A 25,744-nucleotide genomic window follows, 5' to 3' on the forward strand; every position below is an offset into this window, starting at 1 on the left:
TTTGTGAATCTGTTCTTCAACTGATGCATTCCTTTGAAAGTCTACTCTTTGGGGATGAGAAAGGGGGAGAATTTATTTTGAAAAAATAAATTATTCAAATGAATGTTGTGTGCAACAAGATGATAACTTTTTGAACCACAATAAATATGTGTCTGTGAGCATGTGTGTGTTCATATTTAATCTGCATGAAATTAACTAACTAGATATGTATTGGGAATAAGCAGATGAAATTAAACAAAAGAAACACATACTGTGCAAAAGTTATTCCACCCTGCCTCCTTTAAATCCTGGTATATAAACAACTGGTTACTGTGCTATCAGCTCTACCTCAGTGCAAGATCTGACTCTGTTATGAACTAATAATAACAACCACAGCTGCCAACGAGCACTACTTTATGCTAAATGCTCATAATTTCTTAACCTGTAGATCACAGTGTCTGACACTATTTCCAGTATATTTCAAAGTAAAAAAATTACTTTTTGGATTTAAAATTTCCCACAACTTTTATTCACACTCTTTTCTTAGATATTTTCAGTATAACAGAAAACTACAAAAAAAAATTTCAAGCTACAAAACACATAATATACTTGAAGTAGAACTTGCATCATCCTGATTTAGCTCACAATAAGTCATTTTCACTGGATTTGGCAAACAGTCCATTCTTCGGAAGCTTGAACGTTCAACACCAGTCTCAACAGCGACCTTCTAATACAAAGACTAAATTTTGCATCCAAAATTTGACAATGACTGATGAAGTTTATCTTTGAATTAGACTTGTCAAGTTTGAGGACTCCAGAACTCTTAAGATGTAACAATGTCCAAATAATCTTAAAAACGTTTAATTTATGTAGCCAGCTGCATTAACATTAGCTTTCTGTCACTGATTTTCCTTATTCTTATCAAAGTCTTGTTTGTAAGCTCCATGGTTTCATCCCACTTGTTTTTCTCGGGGCTTGTGTATGTCACCAAGTTCTCAGTATACTGCAAGATTGACTTCAAAAACCTACGAGAAAGAAAACCAAAGAAGAAAAACTCATTGAAGGATTTAAAAAGAAAAAATGAAAAAAAAAGAAAAAAAGAAAAATATCTCAGTGCCTGATTTAAAGCTTTTAATGTCTCCAAATTTCCAAATGTCCTTCAGGATGATCAATACATTAAAGTTTCTTCTACTTCTTGAAGAGAACTACTCCCTCATTCTCACAGTAAGAAGCGATGATTTTCAGAACTGCAGTTAAACACTGCCATAGAAAGAATGCAGTGATAAAATCTGTGATAGGACAGGAAGCCATTTGGGGAAAATTCTTTCTCAGTCAAATGTTTCACAAAGTCTATGATACCCAACCATCCAATTGACACAGAAGGAGTAAAATTACCAACATATTAAATACAGCTTTTATGTATTAATATTTTTTGAGTGTGTGATCGTTCTCTACCTATACTAAGGAAGTCTAATAAAAATTAAAAATGTGAATAACTGGACCATATATTTTCAACTAAGTTATTTTAGTTCTTGAGTCAACATTTTCTGAGATACAATGATAGAAAGATGACAATGTACTAAAAGTCATGCTGTTCCTTTTTTATTTTTTTCTCTACAGGATTTATATTACATATCAAAAAGGAATGTGTACAACTTCCTATTTTCATAAAGTAAATCTTATATACTCACTTCAGATACTGCTGATATTCAAGAGGATTCTTCTTAGAAACCAAATGAATATTGACTAGTTCCAGAGTAATCAACACTAAGATGAGCCGCAACACTGGAGACAAAAATTTAATGCTAAAAATAGGAAAAAATATTTTAAAATAAACACACTAAAACCAAATTAAATAGAAATCATTAATATAAAAAATTCTTCAGACTTCTGTATCCATCCTAAATAGCTGGATATTGCATAGTGGGTGGGTGGGTGGGGAGGAGATTACGAAATCTCCTTCAGCAAAGAGCAGAGCAAATATCAAAACTATAAACAAAGACTATATATTATGAAACCTCAAAAAGAGGACAAAAAAAGAAACATATATAGTTAAGATTCCAGCACCCATTACTCCATAGATAAGAAAGTGGAGTTCAACTGAATTGCAAATATGTATTGTCAGTTATCACTTTAAGCTATGTTTCTTAAATAATATGGTCGACGTTTTTAGGAACATAGCCTGGCCAAGAATACAATATTTACAGTTTTCCCAGTTTTTAAAGTAAATTCATAAATCCCTGGAAAACACTTTTAAATAGGAACAAAATTAATGGAATAGTAAACAACCTCTCTTCTATCTATAAAGATGATGGCCCAGGTATAATCATAAAAAGCAGCAGAACTAAAGTAGGCAGAGTCTTGAAATCACTTTAACCTATTGCATTCAGATAAAAATTGAATGACATTTATACGCTTAAATAGGAAAAGCTAGCAACTAAAAAATACAATCTAACATTTAAATTATACTTTTATTTGAAAGCTTATAATTTACAGTGAGGTAATCTAGCAATGCTAAAAATACCCATTAAATTATTCTCCAATTTGAGGTTTTCTCGTTATTTCAATATTACTACATAACAGAAATCTGGATTGACACTTAACTCTAAAATGGCTAACAGGAACACATAAACACTGTTGACTTTAAACTTCTAAGACAAACCACTGCAAGTTAGCAACATCAGCATGCAGCCACTCTCTCATAAACCTAACCGCAAAGTAAAGAAAAAACATCAGCCAACCTGTTCAACATTCGTCGATAGTTATGCCTCTGGCGAGAACGTAGAGTCTTGTTCATCCACTGTTTGTATCGCAACTCAGTGCTGGCAATAACTTTTTCAGACACTTGATGGCACTGTGTGCTTATTTTACGGAATACCACCACTGTTTCCAGAACAGGTCTCGGAGAATAAAGTGTGCAAATATGCGTATCACAAAGTTCAGTCAACAGCCTCCAAAACAGGAAGGAATTGTTAATTTCAATCTTTTGTTAGCTGGATTTAACATGAGATACATTTCATATTCGGTGTGGTTTGATTCATAGTGTTTTAACTCAGAAAGCCTGGAAACAGATTACTCTTACCTCATAATTGAAAAAAAGCAAGGATCTATGTAGTAGGGGTAGTGATTGTGTTCTCTATCACTTTACTGAATATAAATGCAAAACTGCTGGTGATGAATGTGTTTCCCATTTCAGATCAAAGAAATACAACCACAATAAACAAAACTGCCTGGCTGAAATGATACACTGAACACATCAAATCACAGCAGGGTTGTGGTTGAAGCCTCCCACCATAGTTCAATTCACAACGAATTAACATCCACCATAATAAAACTCACTCAAACAAATGGTATTAATTAGTACTCCCAATAGTGTGTGGTCCTTCTTCTGGGCAGAACAAGAAGCAGACTTAACATTTCGTAAAATGCAGGTGGTGAGGCCATTGTTTTAATCAACACCACACCAGATTATGCTTTGTTAAAGCACCCAAATGTCTTTCTGCTGTCATATTCTAATCTGCCAACCTAATGTGTCACACATCACTTTAAACACTCTGCTCTTATAGAAATGTTTCTTAATCTCCCTCATGTTCAAATTATCTCTGAGATAACAAAACTAAAAGTCATGAAGGGAGAAAACTCTAAAAATAGTTTAGCACTTTAGTAATCAGGCTTCTTTTTCATAAATGAGAAAGGTGCAGATTGGTGGGTAGGAAACAGAAGGCACGCATTCTAGACAAGCAAAGCAACAGGTAAAATCCTCTTTGTACTATCCTGCCCACGTCTAATGGCAGTTTGATTAGGAGAGTTTTGTTCCAATGTGTTCATTCAGTCATGGCACTATTAAGACTGATATAAGAGTGCCAATTAAAAGTCAAATTGTTTTGGTCATTACTCCAAGTCAGATATAATTGGAACTAACATACCTCCAAGTCTGACAACAAGTATAACAAGGTACCTTCTATTTCAGAATCTTGATTCTAAAGCATGTAAGAATAGAATTATGTAGCAGCATATTACTATTTTAAATGCCACGCACGGCTGTGACACCAAGCACATTAAAGCAAATTTCTGATGCAGTTTTAGCACACAAAGTGGATTAAACCCAACTTAATCTAGTCAATACATAAATATTTAAAACATTTTGCTTCCCCCCCAAAAAAATTTTTCATGCTAATTTCCAAGTAAAATCTCTACTGTAATAATGTCCCAAATCTATAACATCTCATCTTCATTTTGAAGATGATGTTCGGCTGCATTCTTAAGATTTTTTAATTAAGTCAGCAGCAATATTAGAAAAGTGCATGCAACATTTCAAGCATTGCTCTAAAAACAGGGAAATGAGTAGTTTAGGTTTGAGAGTTCTTGTGCTGGGCTGCATGTAGAAGCTGACAGCAGGAACCAGGAGGACATCAAACTCACCTCTCTGTTAGGACACTATCGATTCTATCACCTGAACTATAGAAATTCTGGGGCATATATTGCTGCAACTGAGATACAATTTCAGATATCATCAAAATCAAAGCACTAGCTTCAGCATTTCCTTCCAACCTTAAAAAAACAAAAGAAAAAATTAAGACTTGAGATGATAAAACTCTGTAGCACTTATCAGTTCTCAAATGGCATAGATCAAGATGCAGATTTTTTGGATAGCAGTGTATTCAATGTCCACTCTCACTCTCTGATATTATGGTTCTTCTCCCTCCACCTTATAAGTATGATTTTCTTTCTCCAACTAAAACCAACCTTTTCTCAGTCTCAACAGTCTTCTGAACCCCTCTTAATCCTCTGTTCAAGATCCTCTGTATCAAATTTCTGCAGCATATTGAGTATGTGCTAGATGCATTGAATTTTCACCTCTGAGCTGTAGACAAGTACAATTTCCTCCACCGATATTGTTAATGACTTCCTCCTTTTCAAATAACAAGAGAACGTTACATTCTTTTTCTAAGTAATATCTCATGTAAAGTCTTCCACTGATTTGGTTACCAAGCGCTTTTCAGAATAAGCAATTGTTTTCTGTTTTACATCAGGTGAGCCTTTTTTTTTGTTTTATTGTGATGGACTCAGGCTCTACTTTAAATTCCTAATAGCCCCTTCAGCAACTCATCAGAATATGGAGTCACTAACACCTCTGTATGTTTCAGATATCTTCTCATTCCCTTCAAGTTATAGCTGTTTATAGTTTTTACAGTATCTGTACTGATGTGTATGGCACAGATTAAGCTGAAAAGAACAAAGGGATCTTCTCACAACCCCTCTGGTGTCTATCATCTTCCTTGTAAAGTATTTGAAGAGACAGTTCACCATCTCAAATCCCATTCTTCATAACTATTTTGAGAACTATCTTTTCTTTAACAGCATATACATACCCTTTAATCATTTGAACGTGCTCCTCAGGCACTGTTGGCAATTCAGGCCATAAGTGAATGCTCTTCATACATTCCAGTACCTCAAAAATGTATCATGAAAAATGTTATGTAAAGTGTAGCCTCTGACAGACAGGACAACATATTTTACTTTTCTTAGTGGCTATTTTAGAAAAACTGCAACAGGTAGTAAATTACTTGTCCAGCAGTAGTCATAATTGTGTAAGCTGACATAAATTGTTAAGGTTTATGTTAGGGCAAAAAGTCTTGATGTACACTTTCATGCTAAAACTTCATCTGAATAAACGAATTTGCTATTCTTTCTTCCTTTCTTTTAATATAAAAAATTAACTAATGTGACTTTTGCAACATACGGTTTGAATGCTGTCGAAAATGAAAAGTACTAAGTATGTCTACTGCAACCTTAAATCAATGGAGGAACATCTTCAAGCAGTTCAATAACTCATAAACTGATCAGCAGAGAACTACCACAACAAACACCTGAAAGCAGACTTTGCTACAGTGACAAAATCTTAATCAGCTGGCTTTCACACAATAAAAACCTTAGTTATAGCCTAATCCAAGATTCTTAGAGACGTGACCAAACAGAGTGTTCCTGACATAAGAAAGCACAAGGACATTAAGAAAACTACAAAACAGCAAACATCCAGGTAAGAATAAAACTATTCAGTGATCTAGAGCACAAACACAGCACCAATTGCATCAACAGGAGTGTGCTTAATTACACCTCATTTTAGCAACTGTAAATTCTGAAAGATAAAACTGAAAAGCTCATTAAAAAAAGGTAAGATTTTAACTTTTTAGGACAATCAAAGCATGAAGACAATGAGACCAATTTCAAGGATTCACAATTTTAAAGACCAAAATGCTTTCACAGTTGGAAGTACCTACCTGTTTCTTGAGTCGGGAAATTGGATGAAATTGAGAACGGTAGCAACTTGCACAGTTCATCAGTGGTTTTATGACCATGTGTTCCTGATTTACAAAATCATAGACAATACACAACAGTTTCTTTAAACTGTCCTAATCATATGCAGACCAAGACTTATCCTTAATTTTATGCAAGCCACCTATAGTACTGAAGTCAATAAAGACTTCCAAATGTCTGAGGGCTGAAAGCAGTAATCAGCACAATGAGTGTTTAAAGCTTAATTTCTTTGACACATTTTAACTATGAAACCTGACAGCAGCTGATAGAAAAGCAAGCAAGTATTCTCTCAGTGCAGCAGCATGCAATATATCTTGAGAAACTAAGAAGAGCTGCAACTAATAAATGGAAGATTTATTTCACAGGTTGCTGTATGATATTGAAAGTAGTAATCCCAAATATTAACAGGAAATTGGAGGGAGCAAATATAATAATTGCTAATGTTGAGAAACATGTATTGCTAGACAAAAAGTGTTCACAAATCCACAGTATAGAGTATGGATACAAATCACACCTCCATTAGTGAGCCACCATTATTTATAGCGTCTCAGAGAAAGAAAATCTCAAACATTACATACCTCAGTGGCTGAGCTACAGCTGTTCTACGTACCTTTCAGATAATTTAGCAGATAAACAGGCTAGGTATCAATACAATTTGAAAAATAAAATTAAGTGGAATCACTATAATTTATGGATCAACCATGTGAAGGAGTGGTTAAGCAAACAAATTAAGGTATGGTAAGAAAGCGTAATCTTTCGGAAAACTTTCTGTACTTATTTCATTACAAAACTAGAAAAAACAAACTTTCACAATTTTTTACTTGAAGGAATACTTCATTTCCACAAAAAGCTGCTGCAAACAAAGATTCTGTCACAAGACTCTCTAGAATCAGATTTGGCATCCAAAACAACTGAAAAAAAATCTTCTGAGACCATAATATTGATTACTACCTTAAAAGCAAACATGTCTTCATCTGAGAATCTGCAGAGAAGAGTAATTGCAAATGCCACTATCTGATTAGCTGCTTCTCTGGGAAATGCTTGTAGATTGATTTCTCCATGGCTTAAACGATCTCTTATACGTGGACCCTCCTGGTGGTTCAAGAAATCCCAAAGAAATTCCTGTGGAAACATGCACCAAGTGTATAGAATTCTGTTCTATGTGTATTCACATAGAATAGAATACATTCAGTGTAGAGAATACCTCTGAAAGATAAGTACGTCATTTCATCTATAGGAAAGGGGCATTTAGATCGTCAGAAAAAACAATGCAAACCATACTTGTAAAAAAAAAAAAAAAAAGGCAACTCATCCATCTTGGTAGCTTCTGGGGAAATTCAAAACTAACATACATGCTATTTCTTGAGAGGTAACAACAGATTTCCTTCAGCTTTGCATCCCAAGTCCTCCACAGACCCACTGCCTCTGGGAGCAGGACAATAAACTCAGGTCTCCCCTACAGTCTCAAAAGGCCTCTCAATTCAGCACCCCTAGTTTTTATGTTCACTATCTGTTTGAGTGGCAAGATGCAGGATGTGCTCTGGTAGGTTTGCAGCTATGTTTTTGTGCCATCTGCCCAGGTAGTCTAAGATGTGTCCCAGAAGCAATCAGAAATAAGTTTTGATTTTCCCTGTATGAGGCATCAGTTTTTCTTCTGCTCCATTCAGCTATCTTCAAAGTCTAAAGACAAATATCTCTGAGACTTCTATATTTCAGAAAAAAAGATAGTCTTATATCCTAACCCAATATAGCTTGTCAGGTACTGCTTTGTATCCTTCACAATGAAAAAGGGTAACAAGCTTCTGGTTCTAAGCTGCTGAAGATAAGCTATGTGAAATAAATGGGTATTAGGCACGATTATAAATATATCACTAAATTTAAAAACAAAATAACAACGACAAAAGACCAAACAAAAAACCCACCAACAAACAAACCGCAAAACTTTCAAAACACTTGCCATGGCAGGTTCCTGAAGAACTGCAGGAAGCTGGTTGACTTCTTCATTATCCAAACGCTTTGCTAGCATCTAAAAAAAAGTAATTTGAATAGAAACTTATTATTGAAAGCCAAGCAATCGAATAAAAAACAACTGAAGTAATTAGTTTCCCTAATTTTAAGCAATTACTTCCAGCACTTAAAAATCAAGGTGCCTAATTATTACTGACAGACAATTTGAGATAATTCAAAATTGTAAAATTGAGGATTTCTGCTTGCAATGTTTATTTGTATTGATTTTGAACAACTGAATCTAGGAAAAATGACAGAATGTTTGTTTCTGTAAGATGAAGAATTTCAAGATAAAAACACTTAGAAGAAATTAAAGTCTGTTGATTAAAATTTGTATTAATTTTGATATTTTCTGGGGGATTCCAAATTTAAAGTGTTTACTGTCCATCATCTTCTATTTGGAAAAAAATTAGAAATAACGTCTTATCCAACACAAGAAAGTGCTTTCTGGTCTCTAGTAATGGGAAATATGCATGTGCTTAAATTCTGACATTGATATATATTTAAAAAAAAACCCCAAACAAAACCAAAAAAACACAAGTACCTCATCAAAAGTGGTGTAGAGAGCAGAAGGCTGGAAAAAAAGACAATTAATATTTGATTTTCAAATGAAAACAACTAACTAGACATGTATACCAAACTTATATTTATTCATTTGCAAGAGATACCAGAGATGCATGAATAGCAAAAAAACCCCCACTTACAAATGAAAAAAGGGACTTTTGGATTTTGTGCCAAGTTTTTTAAAATAAATATAACACAATCTACTCCCCAACCTAAACTACTTCTGAACACTAAACTTCAAGTACTTTTTCAGACCTCTTTTATGGGCAGACATCTTTACAAAAAAACATGAAGCATTGATGAAACTCTACTGGAAATTTGTAAATAATGTTCCACAACTGATTGAAAATTTTGGGGGGGGAAATCTGTAAATGTTCAGACACTATGCTTCTAGAATAACTATTTTGAAAATATTATTAGCACTATATCATAATTGACTTTAGACAGAAATTTTACCTCAGCTGTTAGCAATCGATTTGGACATTTATTAGTTGTAGTGAAGAGCAATCTAAGTCCAACTTCCAGCTGAGGAAGTAAGAGAATCACACAGTCAGCATACCTGCAAAAATAACAGAGTACCCAAAGGGGTTTTCCCTCCTTATAAATACAATCTAAATGGAAATTAGAGCCATCTCAGGGTCACACTCTTAGGCCAAACAACCCAGAGCAAAATTCCTCTGTAATGCACTTCATAAACAAACAATAAATGACTACCTGTGCCCAGCAGAAGCTGACCACTGAATTCAAACCAGCTCAGAGATGAGAATAACTTACAAAAAGGTGGAGCATGGGAGAGGAAAACAAAACAATGTACTTTTTTTTTCAACTTGAAATGTTAATATCTGAAGATTTATTTCCATTTGCTTTGTAAAACTCTCCTTTTTGGCTACATCTGCAATAGTATTTTTTAGGTTTCAAAATATAATTTATAATGCTAGCTGGCACAAAATAAAGTAGTAGGTCCACAAAGAGTAGGTCTCTTTCTGAGAGACCACCATAACAATGCATAACTATATGTTGTTAAGCAACAGATTCAGCAAAAAGCTTTGGAACCTACAAATCCTGCTATTATTCTATAAATATAGAATATAAAAAATAAAAAATAAATTTAAAAAAAATTTGACTGTTACCTGCTTTGCTTGAAAGCTGTTAAAGCAGCCATCCAAAATGGTAACATTGTTTTTAATACAAAACTGGACAGTTTTACTAGCTCTTCGGCTACGGAAAGTGTTTCATGATTAAGATCTGCAAGTTAGCAAAACAACATTGATAAACTACATACAATCTATGGTTTGCTAATTCATTCTTAGTATTTAACTGAAAATATAAGATTATTTCAGCATTTGTAAAGGGAGACTTAAAAGTTACCCAATTTATTTTAACTATACAAGTACAATGGTAGTCATATTTAAGATCACAAATTGCATTTGTAAGATTGTATTTTTAGTGATAATATAAAATTACAGAGTAAAAAGTGTTAAAAAGTCATGGCTGCTTTTTACTGAGACTAAAAGACTACACAGCAACCGGACCCAGCTTCTGTTGAGTTCTTCTCCACCTACTTCAAATACTTTTAAAAAGTGTAATATATATTAATCATTTTAATTCAGTAAGAATCAGTACAGTACTATGAACATTTGAACATGAGCACATTGTTCCTACTTCATCAATTTTCTGTGCTGACATTTAGCATAAAAAATGAACACTTCATACTTCAGTGCCACCATAAAAAGAAACTCACACTTACGAATTCACATTATAAATATCTTATCCAAGAGAAAGCTTAAAACAGTAAGTGCAACTTGATTGCACTAGGTGTTTTTTCAAAGCAAATCAACAGCTATAGGATTTATGTTACATGATGCCTGGACTGTTATCAGCTTGATTTGGTTCCCAAAACCCCTGTCTTGGTTCTGTTAACAGATGTTCCACTGGCAATTTGATTACGTAGCACAAACTGACCATGACCACCATTGACACAAAGATTCCCCATATGCTGGTTTTGCTTTAAAAAGAGTAAGAATAAACCAAATAAGGTCTGTAGCCAGGGACATGAGAAGATTTTAATCTGACACTTCAGGTCCTTCCCTGAGAAAAGCATCAGTGTACTGAAGATGTGTCACCACCCGTTACTCTGTTTCAACACTACCTTCCCTGTAAGATGCAGGGCACTCCTGCTGGGACCCTTGCAGCTGGAACCCCCTGATTCTGCAAAGAATTAGATTTTGTGAAGGCAAAATAGATGACTGTTACATGAAAGGAACACTCATCATCAAAAACCTGGAACATACAGCCAAAGTCTTTTAGAAGCAGTAATGTTACACGTTTCAATGTGTTATAATTATTTTACAATGCAGTATTCTTTGATTCAATAATCAGTGGAACTGCCTACATATTAAAAAGTTGTCCTACAAGCACGATTGATTCATCTAATGACAGTGCATACAGGTATCTTAGTTAAGATTCAATCTTAGGACTGTGGAAAATGCATTATTTTCAACAGCACTTTTAGACAATGAAACAATAGCAAATATAATAAAAACTTGCTAATGACTAAATACTTGCCTGGAAATATGCCAAGCTCATCTAAGCTCATGAAGGTCACATAAGGTCGATGTACTAGAATGCATTTAGTTTGCATAAGATATGTCTGTAACAACTGACCCAATCCTGCAGTTAAAAAAAGCAGCATAGCACAGTATCTAGGGAGAATACCATAATATATTAGAAAAGCTTATACAACTAAATCTTTTGCAAAGAGTCAGCAATTGTGGGTTGGGGACAAAGGGGTTTTTTTGCTCTTTCAAAGAACATCCAAAACCAATACTCCCCATCTCTTTTGGGTAGGGGCACTTAATAATTACATTCACAAGCATGAAAAAATCAATGTAGAATTAGGAAAAAAGCATCTCTGTATTCCACATTGGCTGCTGTTGCTTATCATCCTACCCCATTCCTCTGCGTTTTGTTCCGAGTTATTCCTACTGCCCTGACGGACAAGGAACTGGGTTTCAAAAAAAAAGACCTTAAGCTTTCTTGCTTTTCCTGCTAGTAAAAAAAACCACTGGTCCTAAAACTGACCAGCTTTATAATGGCTAAAGTATTCTATGGAAATCCCTTTCCAAAAGCAGCAGCAGGGGAAAAATGTCAGGATACTACCAGAGGCCTTTGGACATTTTTTTTTCTTTTTTTTAAATTTTTTTCAATAAGAGCAGTAAGTTTTACTAACGGCTTTTCAAGCACTCTCAAATATGACTGGTAAGAAAATGAGATTCTTTTTGGTAACTTACTTTGCAGGAATTTCTTGTGGGGATGCAAACCCATGCCACAAAACATTACGAAGATTCAGACCATACGGAGATCCAATGAATACCCTCAGTACATTCATCTAATTAATAAACAAAGTGATTACTGCATGAAGAAATCTATTATTTATTACCTTGTATCTTTCCCTGACAGAAAATTTCACAAGTTATTGAGAAACTACAATGTCTACTGTCAAGTTGACTGGCCACAGCTTGTCACAGTAACAGCAACCCATTATTTGCAATTCCCTGTATTCTCTGAAAGAAAATCTTTCAGCTCACTTGTACATGCTATAGAATATAATGCGGGAATAATAAAACTCATTATTAAACATTCCAAACAGTTTCGACAGGCAAACAAATGAGATCAAGTTTAGCTTCTTACTTCTTTTAGTATAAATCCACCATAATTTAACACAAATTAACATAAAATACAGAATTTGCATTCAAAGCTGTATTCCCAGATCACTATCAAACAAAAAGGGAAACTTTGTTTTTATTTTTTAACTGTAAGAATTGAACTATTCCACATGCCACCAAAATTCAAGAAATAACCGTTGTAACACTACTAGACTGGCTAACAATACAAGCTTCTACAGTTCACATCCAATATTTTGTCCTAAGGAAGAGTTTACGTTTGTAAAACTGTACGAGAAAGACCACCTACTCCGTTTACACAAGAATGTCATCAGAATTTTGGTTTTATTATTTTTTTGCACATGGGGATGAATAAATTAATTTCCTCTATTTTGAAAAACTCTAGTGTGGTAAACATTATGAAGCATCTTACTACAGTGGTGGTGAAGGGGAACACAGCTCATCAGAAACAGCCAGTGCAGGATGTGTATTTTCAAGTTGAAAGATATTGACAGATATGTGAAGTTTTACGTATATAGGTTTTTTATGTAGAAAAGCAAATAAGAACTTATGAGCTTGCCTTTAAAAATATTTCCATTTACAATATTCATTATTTTTGCCATATATCCCCCCAGACTGCAACACATATAAAATGAAAGTTTTTCCAATATATTACAGAATTTGCAAAATCTCCTTCAGTCCAAGCAAAGGCTATGCTTGGAAACCTGCCATTTGGCAAGAAGAAAACAAGCTCATTATTTATTACTTATTTCAAAACTATGCACTTACTACAGCTTGTCCAAAGACAACTGCAAGCTGTTCAGAAGCAAGCAAGTCTCTTAGAAGGAAAGGGCAATCTTTCCCAATGAGTAAATATACCTATTAAAGAAAAGCAAAACAGGTAACATAAGTAATTCAGTATACTTCTTTGCATTTCAAACATACAACTTGACTACTTCACCCAGCAACCATTTTCATTATTGTAAAAACACTAATCAAACAAAACCCACCAAATCCTTAAAAAGGCTTTAAATTCTGTAATTTCATGACAAATTAAAATTTACAGAACATATCAGGAAAGACTGGATATCCTACTTAATGTTCCCATAGTTAGGCTTTTCACAGTGTCTGTACAAGTACTGCTGTTCTCCAGAAAAAAAACCCAAACAGTAAAGCACAAGGAGAACATGTAATTAAGGGAATAAACTCCACCCAGGACACCATACTTCATTCTTACCCTAGAAATCTATAGGGTCTGTCATTGTTCAAAGAAGGAGACTTGTGGTTTGTCTTCTAATTCCGGCTGTTCCTTAAACTAGATTTTATCCTAGTTGGGCAATCTCAGCATCTCTAGTCTCAACTGCTATGAAGCCTTCCATTCTTTGTATTCTCCCTGACAGTTTTTTTCCAATGCTTGGTAATTTTTCATTACTTCAAAATTTACTTGGGCAAATTGGTTTGTCTAGGTGTGAAGTAGCCCACTGTTCTTTCTCTGGCATTTCCTTCTCCAAAGCTCCTCACGGAGATTTAACAACCAGCTATTTTATCTGATCTGTGGGCGATACACCCCAACAGCAAAGCCTCTTAAAACAGCTGTTGCTCCCTTCTCCCTAACTTGCATGCCCCTAAGTAGTGGTGGCATCTGTTTGTGTGGTCATGCAGTGAAGCAGACCAAGGAACTGATCCAGCTGAAAAACAAAAATGGGGGTAGAGGAAAAAGGTGGAAAGGTACCTGGACCAGTTCATCAATCTAGCTTGCTACTAGGCCTTCAAATATTTGCACTCACATAATGTATAGAATACCAGCAAACAAGGCAGATGGCTGTGAAGATTGACTGAACAAATTTAAGTAGTGCTATCACCAAATGTTGAACCACAGCCTAATTCACGTTCTATCAAAAAGGATTCACAATACAAGTTTCTTAATACCATTCAGAATTCCTAAGTCTAAGTCATGTCATGTATGCACTCCTTGCCTCATGCTGGTCATGGAACTCCTACAGTATTACTCTTTAAACTTAACAAGAGTGCAGTCCTTTACTAACTATTACAAGGTAAAGGAAAGCAGGAATGTGTTAACAAGACAAACATTCAGGACTACAAGATGGATCCCAGATCTATCCAGCTGAACAGTTAGGTCAAGAATTTAAGTTGTTAGCTGACTTCTAGATGTTTTTGCAGCACAAGACTCGTGTCGAAGCATTTAAACAGATGTACACTCTGCAAACAGAACTCTGAGAGAAGTTATCTAGCAGCCAGTTTCCAGCTGCACACTCCTGCCTTCCCTCACAGAAGTTACTACATCATCAGATCTTCTGCAGAAGGTATGCTGCTCCCTGTTTCAGTTAAATAAATCAGAGTAACAAAGACCTACCTTATGTACACTGATGAAGCAAACTTTGCTCTTTTTTAATGAAATTTAGTAACAGCACTCGCACAAGCAACTCTACCAGCACAAGTGAAGGAGTCCCCAAAGATGTTTCCATTACCAAATGCAGCTGGGCTATTTGTGTACTACCACAGTACAGGGTAATCTCACTTTTTCAATGTGCAGTTAAATCCAAGAGCTCGTTCCCATCTTATAAAACCAAACCTGCAATAGACTCCTCATGCTGGCACTTACATCACCCAAGGCTCGCTCCAAGCATGATGTTAGTTTCATTAAGCCAAGAGCAACTTCTGTAGTTTCAGTATCTTGTAGAACATCAAATACTTCAAGAAATAACTGTATGATGGGAGAGAGGAAGAATGTTGTGTTAAATATTCAGAAGGAAAAAATCAAATTGTCAAAAGCACAGAGAAACCTAAATATGCCTCTGTGATAGTCGCTACGCAAATGGAGAAAGAAAACCATGCCAAGGAGATCAAAATGTAGATGCCTGGAAAGCAACTGCCCTAGAGCAACTCTTGTATTTTTAGTTGCAATGTATCTAGTGCCTTGCATCTATAAAAATTATCAACAATAACTTTACACAGTAAAACTTGATATTAAGGGCAGATTATCAGAAGAACAAAATCCTACCATCTTAGGTTAGAACAGGCCCAAAGCACCTCATGTTCTCTTTGTGATAACTTCTATAAAATCCAATCACAAAGGCAGGAAATTTAGAAGCAACTACATACCCGAGAAGGACAATCAGTTACAAATTCTAAGCATTTTGGTTCATCGATAACTCTTGTGTATTCCTACATTAAACTTCCACAAAGGCTTCATGTGTCAAAATACAAATTGTCAACAGACATTTCCATACCTCTGTGCAGTTCGTCCAGCGGAACCATAATGCATACTGAATTACAAATTGCTCCTTGGTCAGAGATTTCAAGTGCAAATTAACAGATTCACATACAGGTCCTAATGATCGTATGCTTTTGATATAATCCACACTTTGATCTTAAATTGAAAAACAGACGGTGGTTAGACTACCAAACTTCCCCAGAGGTCCAGTATTTTAAAACTTACAAGGATTAAAACCTGCTACAGCTTGTGTACCTATTTAGCACAGAGAATTTTATCCAGACTATTTTATCACGACTTGTACATTACAATTTACTGTCCAAAAGACCACACAGATAAGATACAGAAAAGTAAAAGTGCAGTGTAAGACCAGATAAGATCGAGTACCTTCTCAAAAAAAAACCCCCACAAAAACCCAAACCACCCAACACCTTAATGCAAGAAAATACGAAAGTAAAGAGGATTATTATGTTCTGGTTTTGTTGAAACGGGAAGAACCTACTACAGTACATAAATTCCACATAATCAAGCTGGAAGCTAGTGCAGGCTCAGGGGGATGAGTCAAGTTGCACCACTTACACCCTTTAAAGAACACAGATGGATGTGGTACCTTACAGAGTGGTATCACTGCTCGTCTTTGGTGGGACACTTTTATAGGAAAATAAATTCTTCTGATTTACTTCAAGATATTGTATCAGGCAGAAACCTCACCAAGTTGGCACCAAGTCAGGAGGCAGGGTTGATCTGCTCAAGGGTAGGAAGGCTCTACAGAGGGATCTGGACAGGCTGGATTGATGGGCCAAGGCCAACTGTATGAGGTTCAACAAGGCCAAGTGCCGGGTCCTGCACTTGGGTCACAACAACCCCATGCAGCGCTACAGGCTTGGGGAAGAGTGGCTGGAAAGCTGCCGGGCAGAGAAAGACCTGGGGGTGCTGGTTGACAGCTGGCTGAATGTGAGCCAGCAGTGTGCCCAGGTGGCCAAGAAGGCCAACGGCATCCTGGCTTGTATCAGAAATAGTGTAGCCAGCAGGAGCAGGGAAGTTTGTTCCCCTGTATTCAGCACTGGTGAGGCCACACCTCAAGTACCGTGTTCAGTTTTGGGACCCTCACTACAAGAAAGACATTGAGGTGCTGGAGCATGTCCAGAGAAGGGCAACGAAGCTGGTGAAGCGTCTAGAGCACAAGTCTTATGAGGAGCGGCTGAGGGAACTGGGATGGTTTAGTCTGGAGAAAAGGAGGCTGAGGGGAGACCTCATCGCTCTCTACAACTACCTGAAAGGAGGCTGTAGTGAGGTGGGTACTGGTCTCTTTTATCAAGTAACTAGTTATAGGACAAGAGGAAATGGCCTCAGGCTGCACCAGGGGAGGTTTCGATTGGATATTAGAAAAAACTTCTACTGAAAGGGTTGTCAGGCATTGGAACAGGCTGCACCAGGGGAGGTTTCGATTGGATATTAGAAAAAACTTCTACTGAAAGGGTTGTCAGGCATTGGAACAGGCTGCCCAGGGAAGTGGTGGAGTCACCATCCCTGGAGGTGTTCGCAAAATGCATAGACGAAGCACTTTAGGACATGGTTTAGTGGGCATGGTGATGTTGGGTTGACAGTTGGACTCGATGATCTTAAAGGTCTTTTCCAACCTAAACAATTCCATGATTCTATGAAACATGTATCATTTTTACCCTCTCTGGAAATTAATAACAGAGCTTGCATGATGCAATTTGGCAAGTTAAAATTCAACAAGTTCATCAGGGCATAAATACTTTGTTTTGGTTGAAAAACAATCATGAACTGTTCTGCATACAGAAGGAAAACCAAACAGTACTTCTGTACAAGCCATACTTGGGGAAACAAAACCAGAAGCAACAGTAGGAATACTAATGGCCCCAGACTGTTTTAAATTTACTGCAAAAAGGATATAAAGAACACAGAAGAAAGCAGTTATGATGTAGGAGAGAAGCAGAACTGAACCCCCTCTTATGTACAGGCACATGAATCTAGGAACCAAGATGAACAAGGAAGCAAAGGAGCAGCTACTTATGGAGCACAGATTACCTGAATCTTAGGAACCAGCAATAACCAAATACCAAACGTGGATGAAAAATTTAAAGCTCCTTGTAGATATGAACTACATGTACTCTAGTCTGCAGCAAAGCTAATGCTGTGCTATAATAAAATGTTATAACTAAGCTGTAGCAGTCTTAAATGTATCATTACTACAACAGGTAAACACCAACCTGATTCAAGGTAACACACATGCTCTGTAACAGCTTGCCAACATACTTCATCATTTTCAGATAAAATATTATTAATATCATAGGTGTCCTTCTTCTCAAATCCAAGTTTGCAAATCACATAATGCACAGGTGGAGAAAGACAAGTAGTGACCGAGTCTGACAACGCCATCTAGAACACACACACACACAAATAAGTCCTTGCATTAAGAAATTACATGAGAACAAAGAAAATTATTATCAAAGCATACCCATAAGCACAGATATACAGATAGTAATACAGCACCTGTAAACAAGGTGTTAAGGTTTGCAATGCAACTTTCATCTACGTACGCGATGAAAGGAACTCTCTGAGCAGAACCACCTTGTGGAAAACTGAGGGGAAGGATTGCTCTATTTGCATAATGCCAGGATGGTATATTTCTGAATGGTTATATCTTCTGAACTGATACCAAGATAGATTGAAGCAAAAGATCCCAGTTTATATATAACTGTTCTGTCTGATCTCTGAGCTTGCAGGGAAACTGATGCTACTTCAAGTAAAACCAAGAGCTCCAGTCCTTAGGACCAGCAAAATCTTTGGGGGGCAGGGAGGAACACGTGTATTCTGTATGAACTGGTAGTAATGGTAGAACAATCTAAGCATAAATGTTATTTGCACATTAGCCTAAACAGAAAGATGGACTGATTCAGAAGCACACATTTAAATTAAAGAATTTGCAAAGATAGAACTGCTCATGCTAACAAGGAGGAAAAGCTTCTGATTTAGTAGAAAAAGTCACACTTCCTCATTAATCAAACAGAAAAAAGACAAGAAATCGTTTGAAAATGAAGTATCACAACAAATACAGAAATATTCCATTAAAGTTAAATTAAAAACTTTTTTTTCCCCTCTTTAATTAGGTGGTGGAATTGACCCTCACGGTACATGACTCCTGAATTCACGGCTTCAAGGAGAGACTGCGTATTTACATGGGTAACAGCACAGAGCAAGCATAGCAGTTCCTAGAAGGAACTGGTATTAGCTGCCAGCAGGAGTATCCTATCTGCTGTTAAAAAAAAAAATAATCTAGAATGTTCATAAAACATATAGTTCAGCCTCTTCCCCCCCGCGTTTCACTGTCAGAGACAGGAGGCCAGAACAAAACATGAACTACCAGGGTCACCCTTTATTGTCTAAACCAGACCGGACGAGGAGCAGGCAGCTGCCTTCTCCACACAGGGTACGTGACCAAGTCCCGGCTTTCCACCGGGCGACATCGCCGCGCCGCAGAGGCCGGGCTGCCCCCGCCCCCGCTGCGGCACCGGCAGCTCCCCCGGCAGCCGCTCCGGGGCGAGGAGGGCGGCAGCGCCCCCCGGCCCGAAGCCCCCGATCTCCCTCCCCACCCCGCCGCCCACAGAAGCGGCCGCCCCACCCCGCCATGGCGCCCGCCTGCCGTTACCTCCGTTACCGCTGGCCCCGCCCCCTCTGCGTCACGACGCTCTGCCAGCGCGCGGCGTCACGCCTGGCGCGCGCGGGAAGCGTCGCTCCACGCCGCCCGGGCGCGAAGGCGGCTTCAGCCCGCGGGCCCCTCGCCGGCGGCGGGAGGGGAGGGGGTGTGTGGCCGCGGCCGCCCCTCCCGTCCCGTCCCGTCTTGTCCCGTCCCGTCCCCTCGCGGGGAAGAGGCGCTGGGTGCTCGCAAAGCCATGGAGAAGCGCACCAAAATGCCGAAGCTCGCTGCCGCCGCCGCCCCGGAGGGAGGAACGCGGCACCAGGGCTTGTTGGATAAAGACAGCGTGAGCGGCCGCCTGGGCGGGAGGTGGCGGTGGTGGTCGTTAAGCTGGGGACGGCGGCTCTGTGGGAAAGGGAACGGGGGTTGAGGGCGGCGGTAACGGCCACAACGGCGGCGCCGCGCGCCTGATCACGTGGCCCTGGCGCGGGGAGGGCGGCGGCCTCGCGCTCCGCCGTCGTCCTCGCCCTGAGGCGGTGGCGGCCCGGGACTGCGGCCCTTCGGCTGGCGAGGGACAGAGGGAGGGGGCTTGGGTCCTTCGGAAGGACGGTACGGCGCCTGGAAGGACGCGGGGGCTCGGCGTGTGGTGAAGAGGTGAGCGGGATCGTGTGAGAGCTTGTATGGGAAACGCTGTCCACAGCGGGTTCGCCTCCGGTTCGGGATAGCTGGTCCCCTCTGTACCGGGCCGGTGTGCCGCCTCAGGCGTGGGGAGGCAAAGCTTGTGAGAGGCTTGTAAAAGGGAGGCAAGGGTCGTCCTCCCTTTGGTGGTGCAGGCTTTCCGACTTGGGGTGCTACTGTAAGTCCTCTGGGTTAGGGGGTGTGCCCTCTTTTGACGAAATAAACAAGAACTCTTTCTTTAAAACAGTTATTGGATGTTCTACCAGACCCGTTAACAAACGGCGTTTCCTTCAAATGGCAAAAGCTTTCTTCTCTCAGCATACCTAGTTCCATATGTCCAAGGTTAAGCCAACGTAGCAGAGTAAGAACAGGCTTTTGTACAGTCAAATGCAAAGTCAGTTCTTGTATTTTTGAGAGATTCTTTCACAAAGGATGCAAATATTATACAGAAATGGAGTTGTAACATTGCGCTAAAACTTGCAATCAACAGTATTTGTGTTGTGAAATACAGAAGTAGGTTTATTTATTAGCTGTTTGTGTAGAAATACCAGTAAGGTTTTTGGTTGCCTCATCAGTAAATGGCTTCTTGCACATGAGGAAAGGCTTATGAAAACTTCTGTCGCTAATAATAGCATTTAAACCTGTAAGTAACGGCATTGTTAGAAGTCGTGTGCTATAGACGTGAATTTTCTTCCATCGTTAATGGTACAGGCTGAAAGTGGCATGATGCATGCTGAAACATGTTAGCGAAGAATTGCTGTTCGGTTGCGGCCTTTTTCACAGGTTCATTTCCACTGACGTGGATTGGGATGCTCATGTGAGCAGCTCAGCTGGCAGAGTTGAGGTGGTTTTTATCCTGTTAGGAGACCTGTGATGAGCAGGGAGGGGCTATGGTCTTTATAGATCTGAGTTTCAGTTAGAAGATAATGAGCGTCCACGGCCTAAGTGCAAATGTGTTTGCTCCTTGCATTTTTAGTGTAGTGTAAGTACTATTCAGAGTTTGCATTGTTGCCATGGTATCAACAAACACCTGCAGCCAATTTGCGCTAGGGCTGCCAATGTCACTGGTTTATAACAGAATTATCTAACAGTAAGGAACCAGAGGAATGACGTAGGTCATATCACAGTGTTGACAGGGCTAATGTGTAGACAATTTCATAGAGAAGAAACTGCACTGCTTCCTTTATTCTCAAACTCCTCTGACTGAAGGATTTGTGAGCCCCTGAGCAGGGCATCTTTTCAAATAATTCTCACTAGACTTTTATATCGTCCATAAGTGTATGATTTTTTTTCTCTACTGCTTAGTGTAAGCCTTACACTGTGGTATTTTATCACTTTTGTGCTCTTTTGTGCTCTCCTGAGAAGGAACTGGTGATTGATTTTTCTCTCACCCAAGTTCTAGCTGTAGTCAGGAAGTGGAGCAAGGGACAGGAGAGTCAGCAAAACTTGAATGTGGTTAGTTAGGAGGTAGCTGGTATGGAACACCACTGTCTGTAGCGTTTGTTGTGATCTCATTGGTTCCACGTGCTTTTCTGTCTTGTTATCATTTTACAGTTCTGTTTTAAGCCAGCCATGGAGGACAGCAGGGGACATCTTTTGTGTGCATCATCAGACTTGCTGGCATTCATAGAGAGCCAAATTTTGTTATGTGTGTTGAAGAGAATGATAGTATGCAAGCTGGGTGGGGAGAAAACTTGGGCCTTCAGAGTTCTGACGACAAATAAAAAGAAGTACTACTGGTGTTAATTTCCAAGTAAAATTACTAAGCTTGCAGATTGGAGCATATTTTTCCCTTTTTTTAATTAATGAGCAAATTAAGCTATTAATACATAAGACATTTGTTTAGTAGCTTCACAAGGAATGAGGACAAGTAGAATTACGCAGTAAATGAGCTGAGCATATATTTTGAGTTTGTGTAGGCTGTTTTAATGAAAAGCTTGAAGTTGTGGTTAACAGACTTGGACACATATGTCAGTATCTGTGTGTGTTTTTACTTGGAAAATGGTGTGGATTCAGAGTGCTAGTATGGTGTGTCTGATCGACTGAGTTTAAATGCAAACTTAGAATCAACATAGAATCTTTTCATTTGGATTTTGGTGGAAAAGAAAATAAATTGAGTGAAAGTTAACTACTGTTCTCTCTTTTTCACTCAAAGCAGTAGTGTCAAAACAGCCAGAAGAAAAGATACCCATTTTCTAGCTTTTCTGCTTTTTTCATAACGTATTCCTAGGCTAACTGCTTTTTTCCTCTTAACTGTACACTGTAAATTATTATTTAGAGACTGTTAAATGCTAAAATATTGGGGTGTGATGTGGACTTTTTTTATAATTTTGCACAGATGAAAGGAAAAAGGACACAATCAAATTACGAAGCTCTAGGTACAGCTCCAATGGAAGAAGAGTGTTTTAGTGATTCAATGAAAACTAAGCTATTGTCATTCAAAGCTAATAGGGCGAAGATAAGATATGCTAATACGTACAGACTGGAGTCACATAATAAATTTCGGGATTATTTAGTAAGAGACAAAGCTCAAGCAATACTAACGGTATAGTATTTTTTTTAAACTAATTGACTGATTTTATTGCAAAAGTAGCTTGTCTTCAAAGATTGTATTAGCGGAACAGTGTAAGTTGTATAAACTAAACATACGCATAAGTCTTTGCAGACTTCAAGTTTTGGCACACAAATGTAATGTGAACGTGCTCCAGTTTGCAAAGTGCAGGCAGCCTTCTAGGTCACCACTGAGCACGTGCTTTTAAGATGGAGCTGAAGCTTCTTAAACTCTTACCCATTTCTAAATCAAATTGAGCTGTAGCACAGTTAAAGTACCCTAATCTGCAAAATATCCAGTTATCCGAAGATCCTGACGTTGAATTTGTGGAATTCTACTCCTTCAGTTAGTTCTGTGAATATCACATGACCTACACAAGAAATACACTTGATGTCCTTGACAGTCTGACTGCCACATACAAAAATTAAGCAAAAACCAAGGAGAACAATCTGTTGAGATAATATGTAGCTGTTAGTGATACCTTGAATAGTTACAACCAACTCTTGTAATTCTGCCTTCTGGAAGACATGCCTGGGATATTTGGCACAGGTGTTTGTATCACTGTTTTCCAGTGAACTGAGCTCAAATGACGGAGAAGAATACACTCCTGTTTGTTAAGTGGAGATTGGCTGGACGTGTTTGTCACTTTCAAAAAATAGATAAAACATTTTAGAGTAAAAATAGTGCAGCCTTTGCTGTGTAAGGGCATCATCTATATTGACTGTTTTACTCAGTAGTTCTTCTAATGTTCTCCTAATGAAAATTACTGTAAAAGTTTTTTTGCGAAAGACTACCAGGGTGAAAACTAAGATCTTTCAAAATTGTTTTTGATTGATAGAATAAACTTCAACAAGCCAAATACGATGGAGTTTCTAGTCCTTCCTTGTGTGCTTCAATCTCAGAAGAAATATTAAAGGCTGTGAAGGAATTGGACTTTGACCGTTACAAGTACGTGGTATCAGTACTAATCGTGGAGAAGGCAGGTCAGGCAATAAGTGTAAGCAAACAAATTATTAATTATATTTTTTGCAAATTGAAAATAACTTTCATAACTGTGTGTTATCTCCAAGGTGTTCAAGTGCATTCAGCAGCTTAACTAATTTGAGGTGGTCTTGAAGCCTTTAGGTTCTTTATGGAGAGTAGTATGCCAGGTGACGATTTAAGGTGCTGCTGTTATTCTGCCTCACCCTGTGAAGGCTGTCATCTTTTTGCGTTCGGTAACAGTGTTAAGCAGCCCTTGCTGCTTTTCCCTGTCAACCGGTTATTTCCGCTGTGTGCTGTGCCAGTACGATTGCATGACTGCAGTGAATTTTCTTTTTCCAGTGTACTTTGATCTCCAGCGGGGTCATCGTATTCAGCGCAAAATGCCATGCAGTTGTAGTGTGGGGTGACACGGAAAGGAGCAGGGGCAAGGAAGGGGATGGAAACTTTCAACTGTAGCTGCCACCAAACATGCTCCTGGGACTACAAATTAACATTACTGATCTGAACTTGGCGCACCCAAAAGAAAAGTATTCTAGACTTTCCTGCGTTGTGTATAAATTTACATGTATTGCAAGCTCCAGTTGGCATTCAGAATGCTTTTGGGTATCTTGCTGAATGTCAGAGAGCACTTCTGTTTAGGAGTGTTCATCATCAGCTCTTAAAACCTGTTGAAACCATTCCTGGTTTTAGTGGGTTACGTGAAAAAATGTCTGAAGGGTGATCAGCTTCAGTAATGAGGCCAGTCTGTGAGGGGCCTGTGTCTACCTTCTTTTCTGGTGCTGTCTCATAGTACACTGCCTCTGAAGTTGTACTTTGACTGAAGAGCTGTAGGTTAAAACCAATTACTGAAATGGTCCCAGTTAACTTTTTTCTCCTGAGGAATACATTTATTCCAGCAGTCAGTTGACACGTTTTAGCTCTGAAAACAGTTTTATCAAAAAAGCTTAGCGCCCAGTAAATGGTCACAAGTAGACTGGAGTAAGCTGGAAGTGGAGGAGTGGGAGACATGACTTCTCAGTTGTGTATGTTCCCAAAACTAATGTCTGTTCACCTTGCTTTTGAAGGGGTGCTGTTATAGTACGCTAAAGTGCTAGCAAGCAAACATGAGAGGGAACTGAGTTTTTGGTGTAGAGATTTGTGGATCTCTCGGGGTGGAAGCTTTACTGTGAAACACTAATGTGTATTCTGACATCGAACAGGACTTGTTCATTTTCACCGTCATTTTGCAGTTGTTGTTACTATTTGTAACTCTCATAATGCAATTATATCAGCATTTATGTAATGCTGTGTGTTCCTTTAAAAAAAATATAAAAACTGTGCTGTATATAGATTCATGAACAGCTTTTTCTTTTCTTTCCTTTAGGTTGCCAGCAGATGTGTCTGGGATGTTCAGAGAGACACTTGGGTTTCAGCGAAATGTGAAACTGAAACATTTATTGTACTGGCTTTGGTAATGGCTTGTTACTACGAGTAATAGTCCAAAAGCCACACCTGGTTTTCTGCATCACGGTACTTGATATATTCCAAAATTTTCAGAAGGTCATTATTTTAGTATTAATTTTTTTCCTAAAGCTGTTGTACATTGAAATTGACATACAGTTGAGATCATTTTGCTCGTTTTTCTCTGTTAAAAATAGCTTTTGAAATGTACATGGCTGAGTAGGTGTGGGCTTCATCTGTTGTAATGCTCTGCTGTGGAAGTTGAAGCAGCTGGTATAAGGCCAAACTTTGCAAAATTTTGAATGTTGCTTGTCTGTTGCATGCCTAGGATTGTTGATGAATGTTTACAATAAACTGCAGGTATCGGTATTCTTAAAATCCTGCTCCTTGTAAGAAAAGGCCGTGTTTGGGTTTTTTTCCTAGCTGTACCTATGATGAAATGCCAGTCCGTGTAGAAACCTGGCTGGGAGGAAAGCCGTGTTTCACGCGCTTGGAAACTTGTGGATGTTTCCCATCCTTTGCCTGGAATGAAGTGTGAGTTGGGTCATTAGCTTCCGTGGGCCTTAACCTCACATTAGATGTCAGCTGCGTTCAGGCAGGCGGCAAAGTATGGCATTGGGTGTGTTTGGTCATTTCAGCCGAGTGGCAGCAAGGATGGGGTC

General features: G+C 38.4%; 2 protein-coding genes across 5 annotated transcripts; one reads left to right on the plus strand and one right to left on the minus strand.

Annotated features, from left to right (window-relative positions):
• Window positions 1–485: 485 nt before the first annotated feature.
• On the minus strand, window positions 486–19,468 carry ERMARD (ER membrane associated RNA degradation). 3 transcript variants are annotated; one of them, XM_069800804.1, is made up of 18 exons: window positions 19,442–19,468; window positions 18,003–18,171; window positions 15,782–15,921; window positions 15,154–15,255; window positions 13,320–13,409; window positions 12,159–12,256; window positions 11,434–11,570; window positions 9,999–10,113; window positions 9,325–9,427; window positions 8,849–8,878; window positions 8,255–8,323; window positions 7,249–7,419; window positions 6,261–6,344; window positions 5,352–5,431; window positions 4,402–4,530; window positions 2,721–2,930; window positions 1,671–1,784; window positions 486–1,004 (listed from the first exon to the last, which is right to left on the minus strand). In XM_069800804.1, exons 2-18 carry the CDS (start codon window positions 18,169–18,171, stop codon window positions 845–847), a joined length of 2,001 nt encoding a protein of 666 aa, XP_069656905.1. In that variant the 5' UTR covers window positions 19,442–19,468; the 3' UTR covers window positions 486–844. The 3 variants fall into 3 exon arrangements, with proteins under 3 accessions (XP_069656905.1, XP_069656907.1, XP_069656906.1); XM_069800806.1 differs by lacking the exon at window positions 19,442–19,468 and adding an exon at window positions 19,182–19,369; XM_069800805.1 differs by lacking the exon at window positions 19,442–19,468 and adding an exon at window positions 19,157–19,269.
• Window positions 19,469–19,503: 35 nt separating this feature from the next.
• Window positions 19,504–25,463, plus strand: DYNLT2 (dynein light chain Tctex-type 2). Of its 2 annotated transcripts, none has more exons than XM_069800807.1 (4): window positions 19,504–19,775; window positions 22,446–22,652; window positions 23,497–23,655; window positions 25,006–25,463. In XM_069800807.1, the coding sequence occupies exons 1-4, from the start codon at window positions 19,686–19,688 to the stop codon at window positions 25,114–25,116; spliced, it is 567 nt and encodes a 188-aa protein (XP_069656908.1). In that variant the 5' UTR covers window positions 19,504–19,685; the 3' UTR covers window positions 25,117–25,463. The 2 variants fall into 2 exon arrangements, with proteins under 2 accessions (XP_069656908.1, XP_069656909.1); XM_069800808.1 differs by having other exon boundaries at window positions 19,699–19,798.
• Window positions 25,464–25,744: the final 281 nt, after the last annotated feature.

This window comes from Haliaeetus albicilla, chromosome 13 (genome assembly GCF_947461875.1).
Source record: "Haliaeetus albicilla chromosome 13, bHalAlb1.1, whole genome shotgun sequence".
NCBI classification, from domain to species: Eukaryota; Metazoa; Chordata; class Aves; order Accipitriformes; family Accipitridae; genus Haliaeetus; species Haliaeetus albicilla.